The sequence below is a fragment of the Nanorana parkeri genome, unplaced genomic scaffold (genome assembly GCF_000935625.1).
Source record: "Nanorana parkeri isolate BGI_ZX_2015 unplaced genomic scaffold, ASM93562v1 scaffold1181, whole genome shotgun sequence".
NCBI lineage: Eukaryota > Metazoa > Chordata > Amphibia > Anura > Dicroglossidae > Nanorana > Nanorana parkeri.
In genome coordinates, this window is record NW_017307449.1 from 29,069 (window position 1) to 42,587 (window position 13,519).

The 13,519-nt window shown below is 39.1% G+C and overlaps 1 protein-coding gene across 1 annotated transcript in view; it reads right to left on the reverse strand.

The window, feature by feature from the left end:
• Nucleotides 1–13,519, reverse strand: part of LOC108796841 (cilia- and flagella-associated protein 47-like) — a 208,738-nt gene that overhangs the window by 15,301 nt on the left and 179,918 nt on the right. Inside the window, 1 exon segment of the mRNA XM_018568382.1 lies at nt 3,115–3,234. Within this exon segment, the coding sequence (XP_018423884.1) occupies nt 3,115–3,234 (120 nt within the window).

Genomic DNA, 13,519 nt, shown 5'->3' on the forward strand with positions numbered 1-13,519 from the left:
TATATATATATCACCTTTTGGTACAAGCTTTTGAGAAGATGAAAGGATGAAAGCTGAAGTGGCAGAGTAAATCTGTCCTCAATGAGTCACTTCAAAGAAATTAGGTTACATATAGTTTTATGAAATGGGTCCACAAGTTTAACCCTTGTTTTAGATTTTCATCTCTCATATAATGCTGTTTTTTGCCAAAGTATGAGTACTTTTATAAATTCCATGTTGTGCCTTGGCTTGCAGAATGTGCTGTCCCACTGGTTTGTCGCAGTGATTTTTAATCATATAAAACAGGGTGTGATTTATTTTAAAGAACATGCTTTGTTTTGTAATGTAGAGGCCTCTGGAGGATAATTTGCAATTTGCACATATTAACTACATTTAAAGAGACACAAGATTAATTATATGATTGTACCACAGTGAGTTTGGTCTTTTGATTTGGGCTGTTCACAGGATACCTGGGAATATTTATTTTGCATGGCAATAAACACCTCTGGCAACTATTTTCTGTAAACTGGAGGTTTGGGAGTGGCTAAAGGTAAATCTAGACATATTTCCTATAGTTGATATGTGTTCATGCATATGGGATAGCGGTAATACAAGAATTTCTAAGTACAGGAAAAAATGGAGGAAGAAGCGCTGCAAACAAATGGGGGTTGGAATGTATGTGACGGAATGTACCTGAATAAGGTGTGAGTAAGGTGTGTGGGGGAAGCTGGATGGAGAGCAGTGCTGCAGCCGGCAGTGTGGAAGTCTGATGAGCAACGGGGAGGAGGTGAGGGAACGGAGTGTGCCGGCTGTATTCCCCCGGGGGAAGGGGAATGACAGCTCGCTTGCCGGCCAGCACACCAGCAGGAGGGTTGCCTGTGGTGTGGGGGGGGGGGGTTGTGTGTGCTTTAGGCTGTGTCGATCAGGGATGACAGCGCGTTAGAGACCAGTACATGGTTCACCCGACTCGTGCCTGAGCTTCTTGGCAGTTCCTTGCACGAACCCAGTGATCTCCCTTGTCGCTGTCACTGTGCCCCTGTCACCGCTGATCGACACAGCCTAAAGTGCACACAAACCCCCCGCACCACAGGCAGCCCTCCTGCTTGGTTGCTGGCTGTCAAGACGAGCTGTCATTTCCCTATCACCCGGGGGAATACAGCCAGCACACTCCGTTCCCTCGCCTCCTCCCTTTTGCTCATCAGACTTCTACACTGCCGGCTGCAGCACTGCTCTCCATCCAGCTTCCCCCGCACACACGTGGGACACCGCCGACATCTCCGCAACAAGATTTTGTCCATCCTGGCGCCACTGTTAACCCCCTCCAACAGGTCTCCTGAGGATCGAACCCTGCCGCACTTGTTCCCCTCCACCGCCTGTCAGTGCCGGTCCCCTGCTCAACATAAGACCAACTCTGCTTCTGCAAATGGAGGAACTATAGGATCAACAACGACTCATTTCCCAGTGGGACCCTCCTTCCTAATCAGCAACCATCAGATCCACATATCCAATCGCCATTCTACTCAGGATCAGTCTTCTTCCCCACAAGCATTGGAATTAACGGAATACGTCCCTTGCTGATGACATCACGTCACTCCCAACCATATGGTGCGTCTCTACATGTTCACATGTTGTTTACAATTTGCTCTGACCTCATCCATTTTAAAGGTGGCAGTTCAGTAGTTACAAATGCCTGGTGTCCCTTAGTGACACAACTTCAGAAATGTTTTTCATTCCTGGGGACCGGAGCAATTTTGCCATTTTTGCTATGTGTTTAACCATAATTTCCGTCTTCCTCATTCATTGCACCTACACATATTATATATATAGTGTGTTAAAGGACAAAATGGGCTTTAATTTGATGTTACATATGCATATATACATTCTTGTTTTTTTTAATAAAACAAATACAAAGCATTTCAAAATATTAAACATTTTTTTTACAGTTTTGGCAATAATAATGTGTACATAATTAGTGTAGTTCACAGAAAGTAATTCATAATAAATTATTTAATTTTCCTGATATATAGAGTATATCATATCTCTGGAATTTCAGTTTATTTTGGGAGTTTTAGATTACAAATTACAATTAGTGAAATACAATTTTAGTTTGGAACAATTTTAGAATGTGGTATGTCTGTCTCTTATATTATATAGCCTCCTCAGCACTATATTTATAATTTATTTTATTAAATGTATTTTTCTTAAACTTTTTTGACTTTTTTAAACTCTTTTCCTTTTTAAAAAATGCTTTGAACTATTTTAAATCTTATTATTAAAAAAAACTAGTGGGCACTAAGGGGTTATTTATTTACAGGGGCTTTGATAGTTAGTATCTCTGAAGAGAATACTGATTCTCCTCAGAGATACTTTGTATCAGTTTGTGACACACAGCCGGCTCGTGTCGCTGCACAACACAGTGAGCTACTGCCACCTCTGTGGCTGTCACGGGTCTGTGATCACAGCGATCAGCTATCACTGTGATCATAGTGTTGTGACCACCTAATCACCTGTTGAAGTTCTGCCTTGGACCCCGTAACAGCAGTAACTCATTGAGGCTGGCCCCTCCACGGACCAGCGCTCAATGTACCGCATTACAGGATTATCCCGTCACCGGTCATTCATAGAACTGAACAATCATAATAGTATAATCCCATCAACAGAAGAGTGGTTACTGGTCTCGTTATTAGTAGAGACTGAGAAGACAAGCCCTCAGCATGTCGTAGTCCTTCACATGAATGAGCACAGAGGGTGGCTTTTCAGCTCCCATTGGGACCATGGAGAAGAGAAGTATCCACCCTCTGGCAGGAAGTTGTGGCTGGAGAAAAATAAAATGGATTGTGGAGCATTGAGAGCCGAACAATGACACAAAAAGGTACACAGTCATAGATTTTTTATATAATGTGTTATTTTTATTATTTAATTTCTGAGTTTAGTGTCACTTTAATTTTGAGTCAAACACACATTTTGATAGAGCTCCTTTTTATCAGTGCAATACTGAGTGCACTGTACCCTCTGTTTCCTGGGCAGTTGTTTTGCTACCTTTCTGTATTTAAATATCCACATCTATGAGTCTACAAGCAATTAACTTAATTCATCTAAACAGTTACAACACAGTAAAGTACATTCAGCACTTACCTCTCTGTTGGTGAAAAAAATTGTGCAGTAGCGTTTTCCAAGATTGAATGGAAGAAAATTAACTTGCAAGTTTGCTGTAATGGCTTCTTTTAAGAAAATAGAATTTACGGGACAAAAGAACTGATGTAATAGGGTCGACTGCAATTCTGTAAGCATAAAAAACAAGCACACTAGAAATACAGCACACACTTCACATAATAGCATCCAAAATATAAACTACACTGCAAAGCACACAACATGCAAAGTTTTACAATGATGTTTCATTATAATGTTCTACTAATAATAAAACATTGATGGCATTCATTCAATTACACTAGGCCTTAATGATGATGCGTACTATGGAATTTACTATGACAAATGCAATATTATGCAGCTTATATTCATACATTCTTCCTGAATTTAGGAAAAGCTAACCTTGCCTTCACATGTACAGGTCTGTGGTCTGTGACTGCCCCGTTTATAGAGGCACGCACACTACCGTGATATATATATATATATAGTATATTGTCACAGCTGCTTAGCATCAGCCTAAGACATTTAGGGATATCTGATGCACTCCTGTATTGAGTTTGGAAAGCTTAATAAAATGACATACAGATGGCTGCTTAATGCTTTGTATTCTCTGTATTTACCATTCACACTGACTAGAATATTCCTATAATGTAATTACATTGCTGTACTAGCATATCAAGTATTCATGCTGTCAAAAATGTCAGCAATAGTCTCAGTTATAAACATTATCACCGGCTTCCCACAGGAGATTACAAATGATTCACCAGAGAAACAACATGAAATTACTTTTCCATGGTAAAATACATTTGGACTACTGCTCCGCCAGCAGGACAATCACCTTCAGATGCATACATTCTCTGGACAGCTTTGTATATTTTTAAAAATAAATCAAGCTTTCTTTTGGTGGTATTTAATAACCACTGGGTTTTTTTTTCAATGTATAAAGAAAAAAAGAAAATATTTGGGATTGCTTACATGCACCTTTCATTTCTAGTATATTTAGACCTATAATATATTTTAATTTCTAATAAGGAATTATTACAGTTGCTTCCAGGCATAAAACTTTGGTTTGCATTGTATTAAAATAATGTTGAGAGGTATTGAGACAAAGAAAATGTTATGGCTGAGTTGCGCTGATTCCCCCCAAAAGCATTTTGATTAATAGAAATACTACTTAGTAGTTGTGACAACATAGTGATCAGTTTATAAGTTAAATGTGTATTGGTGTTGAGTTATGTTTGAGTGCGTTATGCTGTGTGACCTGGTTATGGAAAGACTATCATCATCATCCCTCGTTATCTCCCACTGTACTCTGAAGGAGCTCTGAACAATGACATTCTGGCCAGGCTTCTGCTATGGCTGTCTGGAGTTCGTTAGCAGGTGGACACCTTTGGTGTTGAGCAGACCGATTGTCTGGGAGGGTAGGGTGGATGTGATGGGATTATATTCTGATTTCATCACTTGCTGTATAAAAGTTTGTGCAGTTGCTCAATAAAGCAGAGTTTGTTTACCCTACACTCAAGCCTTGGCTAGTGACTGGGGAAACTGGGAGCTAAGGATCTTCAGGTTGCAAGATCTCCTCAGCAAGGAAGAAGACAGCGGCGGACATACTCATCCTGAGTACGGGGGTCCGTCACAGTAGTAATAACATTTCTCTACCTCCTCCTAATCATTGGTGGTCGGTGGCACTTTAAAACTACCCACCTTGAATCACAAGTCTTCCTGTGCTTCTGCCTCTCTCTTCCTCTCTTTCCTACAATCAATCTGCTGCAATCCTCCTTTCTTCCCTTCCTCCATTGTGAGAGGAAGAAAAGGACTGAATGTTTACTGTTTGTAAACTCAGGTAGTGCTGTGATTTGTTCACAGAGATCACAATGCACAGAGCTATTTTGATTGGCTCTGCATTTCGCTGTCTAATACCAGTGGGGTCACCAGCTAACTACAATGGCTGGTCGGGAGATGGTTAAAAAAACCGAAATCCTAGAACAAAAATGTAATATATTGCAGCTTACCAACATTTATAAAATTTTCAGCTATTTCAAATCTTGATGAAATCAAATACAATGGATGCTGCTCTTTGATGTTTAAAAGTTTTAGTTTCCTGGAGAATCAGATGGTTCCCTGAGCACTGGTCCTGATATCCTGTTTTAAGGGGGCTGCTTTCCCTTGCATGGTCTAATGGAGCCATCCTTGTGTGTGCTAGTAAGCTGTGTGTGTCTTCACACATAGACACAGCAAGCCATGTCTCTCCCCATTCCTCCTTCCTCACTAATCCCTTCTCTATTCTCCAAGCTGCTGGAGACTGTGCTGTCCACTATCATCTTTTACTAGACAGGTAGTTCAGGGAAGCCAAGCTAAGAGTTGGAGCTGTTCAGAAACATGATGATTGTAAGTGCTAGTGCAAACATTTTAAGAAATACTTTGCTGGGTAATGTTTGAAAATGTTTTTTTTTCCATTAAAACAAAAATAATGACTATGCTATTATTGTAAGTCATGGTTTCTTAAAATGACACTATATCCAAGAGGTACATTTTTAAAATGCATTTTAAGCACACTATTAACAAAAAAAGCTCACTCCTGTGATGCACTACAATCTTGCGTTTAGTTTACTAATTTGAATTGAGAATGTAGTTCATCACTGGAGCAAGCTGAGAGCAGTGGCTACTTTACAATACACACAGGGACCATGGGGAACAAAAGTAGCCACCCTCCAGAAGGAAGGACAGTGTCAACACCAATTCAGAGATGATTTGAGGATCTACAGCTGAGTGATACACAAATAAGATTTTGTTAATAGTTAAGGTACTTAAATGTATTTTTAAGATTTAACTCCTGAGTTTGGTGTCACTTTAAAGATTAACTATTTTTATTAGTATATTAGTGTACGCTGTAATCACTTACAGAGTTCCATGTCTGTTCAATTTTATATTGAAACAGTTCATAAAAATTAATTTAAACAATAATAAGTCATTATGATTAAATGGATGAGCAGCCTTACCAATGAAGGTGGTGACATTTTATGCTAAATATTAAATTATAATAACATGTACAAATATAAGTGTTTTAATTACTCTATAAAATGCCTTTTCAGTATGTTAGGTATTTTAGATTTGTAATTTGGCTTATTGTATCACCTAATATTGCTGCTTGGCCAATCTATGTATGTAACTACATCTTAGTACTTGCTATAAGACCAGAAAACCACCGAAATTACATTTACAGGCAAACATGGTTTATATAACACAAAATCAAAACCAATTTATTGGTTTTTTTTAAAAGTAATTTGTAAGAGTTTAATTGTATAATCACACAGTTTGCTCTCATTCATTAAGTCAGCACAGTTCATTATTCATAGAACAATTATTCATTTGATTAAACATTCTTAAGGCATTTTGTTATTAACTAAAGACTATTGCAATGAATAAAAAACATACATAGAATGGTCTTGGTTTAATGTAATTAGGGTTGCTTTACTGTTTTCAAAAATTTTGCCTTTTATAGAAAATGTAAATTGTTATTTATCACATTTGAGAGGAACATACTGTACCTTGATTATTTGTGTCACATATCACCCCAGGAAGATACTGCTCCATGGCATTGTCACTGAAAGAAAAATGTATTACTTTAGACTTTAAAATATATATATTTTAAATAATATATGTAAATATATCATATTAATCATCTGCCAACCAAATAGCCAAATGTTGTTCCACAACAAATCACTGTTCCTACGTGGATCCAAAGTTCAAACTACGCAGTTTTGCCTCCAGGTTGGGCTTGATTTTTGCAGTTTATTCATGCAGATATAATTATACTTCTAAGAGTTACATTGGGATGGAAGATATTCTAATGTAAACAGCAGTGCAATGGATCTCTGGGTGATTACAATAAACACTTTAAATACGGGTAGGTGTCTGAGGTACAGTAAATGTCCCTTTCCTCTTTCGTAATTGTATATTCATGTATGTACATACTTTAATGTGCAATGATACACAGCAATAATTACTATAAAATATTCACTGTATATGTATTTGAATTTAATACATAACTTATACTTTTATGTTCTATAGACCTGTTTTATACCTTTGTTTATGGGTGGGGGTTGATATTTTAATACCTGTAAAAGCACCTGCCTACGGGTGCACAATCTTTAAATCATAAACCATGGTATCAAAGCTGACCTGTGCGACTGCCTTTGGCTATTTCTTCTCAAGCTTTACATTTCTAATCCTATTATTGATGTGAACAGCTGATCTGATAACTTATTCTCTGAACAACTGGATTAATTCACAGATGCTGCTTTCCAATAATTCAAACACAGGGGATTAAACTTGAGGAATCGAGAAAAATATAAAGTAGGAAGAGTCATTTGGTTATCAAGTGTGTGTCTGTGTGTGTATACACTACCGGTCAAAAGTTTTAGAACACACCCATTGCCATTGTTCCAGTTTTTATTGAAATTTACACAGTGTAATGTCTCAATGTACTCTGAAAATAAAGCATAGAACAAATAAACAATTGGACATCCAAAATAAATCATGGAATCACTTTCTTTAATAAAATGTAATCTAATTTTTTAAACCAAAGTAGCTACCTTTTGCCGATATAACAGTTGAACACCCTTGTGGCATTCTTTCTACAACTAAAATCAAATATTGTTCAGAAAGTTCTTCCCAATACTATTGCAGAAGTTTCTACAAATGTGTTGCACTTGTAGGTTGCTTTGCTTTCACCCTTCTGTCCAGTTCATTCCAACCCAGCTTGAGGGTTTAAGTCTGGAGACTGTGCTGGCCATCAGGTCCGGCGCTACCGCAAGGCAAGTCAGGCGGCCGCCTTATGGCGCTGCAGGGTGAGGGCGGAAAAAACAGGGCATTTTGACAAGTACTTGTCCTGCTGGCCATTTCATGATTTGTAGCCTACCGTCTTGTTCTTTTCTGCTAAGGTAGTTCTGACACAGCCTGGATGAATATTTGGGGTCATTATCGTGCTGTAGGATGAACCCCTGACCAACTAGGAGTAAACCAAAGGGTATTGCATGATGCTTCAAAATGCTGTGGTAGTAGTTTTGGTTCAGAATGTCACTCACTTTGTGCAAGACACTGACTTTGGATCCAGCAAAAGAGCCCCAGACCATCCACTTCCTCCTCCATGTTTGACAGTTGGTATCCCACATTGAGCAACCATCCTTTCACCTACTTGATGGCGTACAAAAAAACATGCGTGATGAACCTCAAATTTTGATTCATCAGTCCAAAGGATCTCCTTCCAGTCTTCAGTAATCCACTGGCGGTGCTTCATGGCCCAGACAGGCCTCTTTTTTCTTATTTTGCCATCTTAGCAATGGCTTTCTTACGGCCACGTGATATGTCAAACTTGCGGCTCAAAGTCTTCTCTTCGCAGTGAAACCTGAGACTTGCTTACTTTGATCAGTGTTAAGCTGTGCTTGAAGCTGTTGTACTGTAAGCTACCTGTCACGCAAGCTGCTGACTCTCAGAAACTTGTCTTCTGATTCTGTTGTGGCTTTGGGTCTGCCAAACCTCTTCCTGTCAGAGTTTGCTTCAGTTTCCAAGTGCCTTTTGAAGGTGTAGGAAACTGATCACTGACACCATGGCTTTCTTTGCAATTTCTCTAAAGATAAGACCTACACTTTTAAGGGATATAATGGTCTGTGTGTCTTCCTTTGTTAATTGCCTTTTTCTCACCATTTTGAGAGCAATATATTACTTCCTGCAGTCCAATACTGTCCAAACATTGCTTAAGAGGATGTAGTAACACAGTGTATCCCAAAACTGCTTTTATACAGACAGAGGGCGTGTGAGTAATCAGCAAAAGTTGGGACACCTGTAGGAATTGTTAGCATAAACATTCAAGACTTAATTTGCATACTTTGCTACAGAACACCTGTGAGTTGTTAACCCATTACTTCTTCCTGAAAAAGGCATTTTTGTATAACTCTGAAATGTACATTATTTTTCAGTTTTTGTTAACCTAAACTTCTTTTTTTTCACCTCTGGCAGTTTACATCTTACCTTTGTACCATTTCAGGTTATTCACTGGGCTTGGACTGCTTACATATCAATGAAAATTGGAAAAATGGGGGTGTTTTATGACTTTTGACCAGTAGTGTATATCATAATCACACAAAGGACTTTGTAAAGTATTAGGACAAATAAAGGGATTATTTGCACAAACCGAAAGATAACAGAGATTCATTTGAAGTAAGGGCTTATTCAGAGGGGCATCAGCTGGCCAGCCGATACCCCACTAGCCCCAAACCCATGTTGTGTATGAACAGCAGTGTGGTCAGATTTTACTCTGCATTTGTAACCTGTATATGAGTGGTTACATGTGATTAGGGCCTCTTACCAGCCATGGGAAGTTTGCCTCTAGAGACCTTAGTTCTGGTCACAGACAGACTGGGGGCAGCTAATCATTTTTTTGTATGAGGCCATAGCAGGCATCCCAACCTGAAAAAAAGTCATTTCAGGGAGGTGCCCTCTGCCCCCCCCCCCCATCGGCGGGGGGATGGGGGAGAGAGCACCTCCCTGAAATTATGGCAGATAGCAAAGAAGCTATGTTGATACATGTAAAGTAATGCCCTTTGGGGTTAAAAATAGGCAGGCGGAATACACATTAATGGGAATTCCACTAGGAAATTCAGAAATGGAAAAGGACCTGGGGGTCATTGTAGACCACATATTGAATAATAGCTTGCAATGCCAGGCTGCAGCAAACAAAGCAAGCAGAGTACTGTCTTGTATTAAAAAGGGAATGTACTGTAGAGACAAAGCAATAATTTTGCCACTTTATAGATCACTGGTTCGGCCTCATCTTGAGTATGCGGCCCAGTTTTGGTCACCAATCCACAGAAAGGATGCCCTTGAGCTGGAAAGAGTCCAGAGAAGGGCAACTAAACTAATTAAGGGGATGGAGGACCAAAGCTATGAGACAAGGTTACTAAATTTAAACATGTTCACGCTGGAAGTGAGGATATTAAGGGGGGACATGATCTTGATGTACAAGATGTCCAATGGTGATAGCAACATCAGCAATAAACTTTTTACGGTAAACTCCATAACAAAGACTAGAGGCCACCACCTAAAACTAGTGGAGAAAATATTTAATCACAAGGGGCATAGGGGCTTCTTCTCAGTTAGAGCGGTTAGGGCCTAGAACTCGCTGCCACAAGCAGTGGTATCAGCTAAGAGTGTGGAATCATTCAAAAACCATTTGGACAATTTCCTAAGAGACTGCAACATACAAGGGTACAGGTACCCTTAAAAAAAAAAAAAAAGATCACACAAGGACTCATACACATGCATACACATGCAGAATCACATACATACACACAATAGGTGCCTTTATTCAACCTCAAATACTATGAAAGCTAATGCTTCACTTGCTATCTGCTGTTTCTTTTTTTAGTATTCTGACACCTGCTGTCGTCAGAATAAAGAAAAATAAAACGGACAGCATAGGAATGAATAGCTAGCTTGCTATTGGCTATTTCAATTTGCAATAGCCAATAGCAAGCTGGCTATTGCACCTGCCCACTGCTGCTGTCAATTAACAGAGGAGGACCTTATGGAGAACTTCAGGTCCACCTCTGCTGATTGACAGCAGCATTGGGCGAGTGTAAAAGCCAGTCTGCTATTGGCTATTTCAAATTTATCGGACTGCCGGGGAACGTGTGCAGTGTCCGGCCATGCATGCAAGCGCACTGCAGGACCAGGTCAGCTAATTTCATGAACCAACGCAGCGTCCGTAAATCTCGCGGACCAACGCAGTTTAACAATAGCGGCTCCAGGTCCATAACTCTTACGGACTAATTATTAATTCATAATGAAAAAACAAAATATGATTTGAAGCAAATATATTTGTGTTAAATCTTATACAGTTTTTGTTAAATATAATATTTATATTGGAATTATGTGCAGTATACGCGCTTTTGGTGTTTCCTTTCAATATAATCTGTTAAGCAGCAGTGAATATATTTACTTCCAATCATATTTTGTCTTATCGTTATGATATCATAATTAGTCCTTAAGAATTATGGACCTGGAGCCACTAATGTTAAACTGCGTTGGTCCGTGAGATTAATGGACCAGGTCCCGCATCCAGTCATCCGACACTCCCGGCACGGAGATGGAAGATGCCAAATCTCAGCAGTACTTAATACAGAAATGCTATTGTTATATAAAGTATTGCTGGGATGTGTAGTCCTCTATAGCCTGGGGATGCACCGATATATTGTCCGCCAAAAGATATAGTCTGGAAATGGCACCTTTGGCTAAATGCCGAAAGTGCCATTTTTCTGCTGATACAGCGGCACATCCCTGCTTTCTTTCCTCCCCGCTGGGTGCTGCTCAGTGTCCCAGCGGGGAGGAGAGAAAGTGACAGGCGGCCGAGCGCTGCGGGAGGAGAGCGCTGTGTTTGTGGTTTTTTTTTGGGGGGGGGGGCAAAAAAAAATCTTGCACCAGGGACCTTTGTTCCTTAGGTCTGCCACTGCCCCCGCACACACCCCTGGAAGTCCGATAAAGATACGGGTACGATGGAATGATAGAACTGACCCATCATGCGGCCATCCTTAACAAGGGAAGGTGCACGGCTGTGAGCAGCAGTATACAGGTAAGCTATCTGGGATCCCTCCAGGAGTTGGGCACTCAGTCCATGACCGATTGCCTGACTCAATGGCTTCATTTCCACTCGCCCCCACACAATTTTCACTCGCAAATTGTGAGGGGGCAAGTGAAAATGTTGAGCCTTGCCCTACAGTACTGTTTACAACCCCACATGCAAGTGGTCTTTTATTTGCAACAGAAAAAGTAGAGAGCCCCTGCACTGTATATTTAAGAGTTTCTTGCTTTATTCAAAATAAATAACCTTTTTTTAACATGTCCTGGTAACATTTATTTTTATTATGGTTGCTGAACAATAAATTCTATTTAGCATTTTAAACTGATAACGTAACATTAAAAAAGTATTGCGCTCAAAAGATCTGCTTAATAGATGTTAGATTTATGAACAAAAATAGAAATTAGACATTGGAACATATGGTTTTATGGTCAGTTAAAAAAAAATAGTGTACAAACAAAATGTAAAATAACTAAATAGCCTAAAGTCTAATATCAAAACACCAACACATGCTATGAACAAAAACAACATTTATCAAATCTATTTCTCAATACCTACTTGGGAAAAATACTGAATGAATTATTGCTCTCAATATAACACTTCTAGCAAGTTCATGAACAACAATTAATTATTCAGAATTACAACTACAATAAAAATGATGACTCCTTTGTTACTGTAGCAGTTACTTTGTCAGCAGTAAAGGACAAGCACATTGGGATACGATGCCCAGTGTGAATAGTGGAGACACTACATCGACACTAGTGCTTGTAAGCCAGAGGTGCCGTTTGTTGATGTCCTTCTGCCTCCTCCCTGTGTGTGTCGATTCCTCTGTGGCCCCCGCCGAAGTTATGATTTGCTACGTTTGTGTCATCACGTAATATTGATCTATATTCAGCTGGTCACACATTTGATGGATTTGTCCTCCTGAGGAAGCCCTTTGGGTGAAACGCTTTGAGGACCTCTAAACACAATGCTTTTGAATGGAATGAGGACTTTTGCATGCAAAGTTTTTGGATTAAAAGAATGTACATCATTGACAGCTGTGTATACCACTTTGGTAGTGAAACATTTAGACAATTGGTTGTAAGGACCAGCACAAAAAACTATTGGTTTTATACATATGTTTTATTGCTTTTTAAAATGAATATATAATAATAAAAACTTAAACTGTATGAAATCTGTTGCTTTTTTGATTGTTTGGTCAGATTTGCTGGTCTAAAATCCCCCAATCTAAATTGATAGGATAAAGCCTGTACTTGTCCTATTTGATTTTCTAGCCTAAAGTATCATATAATAACACAGACACATTTCTGGCTGATATGAACAAAAACAACATTTATCAAATCTATTTCTCAATACCTACTTGGGAAAAATCCTGCATGAATTATTGCTCTCAATATAGCACTTCTAGCAAGTTAATGAGCAACAATGAATTACTCAGAATTACAACTACAATAAAAATGATGACTCCTTTGTTACTGACTACACTTTTCAAATTCTCTGTTCTGTATTTGCCATACTAATGCAGTGTTATGCTTAAACATATTCAAAACATTCTGAAAAACAATGAATTTCCACTTGATATGAGTACAGCACAATTTAAAGTGGATCTATACTCTACAGACAGGTAAAAGTATTAGTAACAATAGGATACTGACATTCCTGAAAACATTTGTCTGGACTTTGTCCATCATCTCCTGTCATATGAACAGTGTAAGAGCAATGATCATGTAGTCCCTGGCAATGGGGAGAGCCATT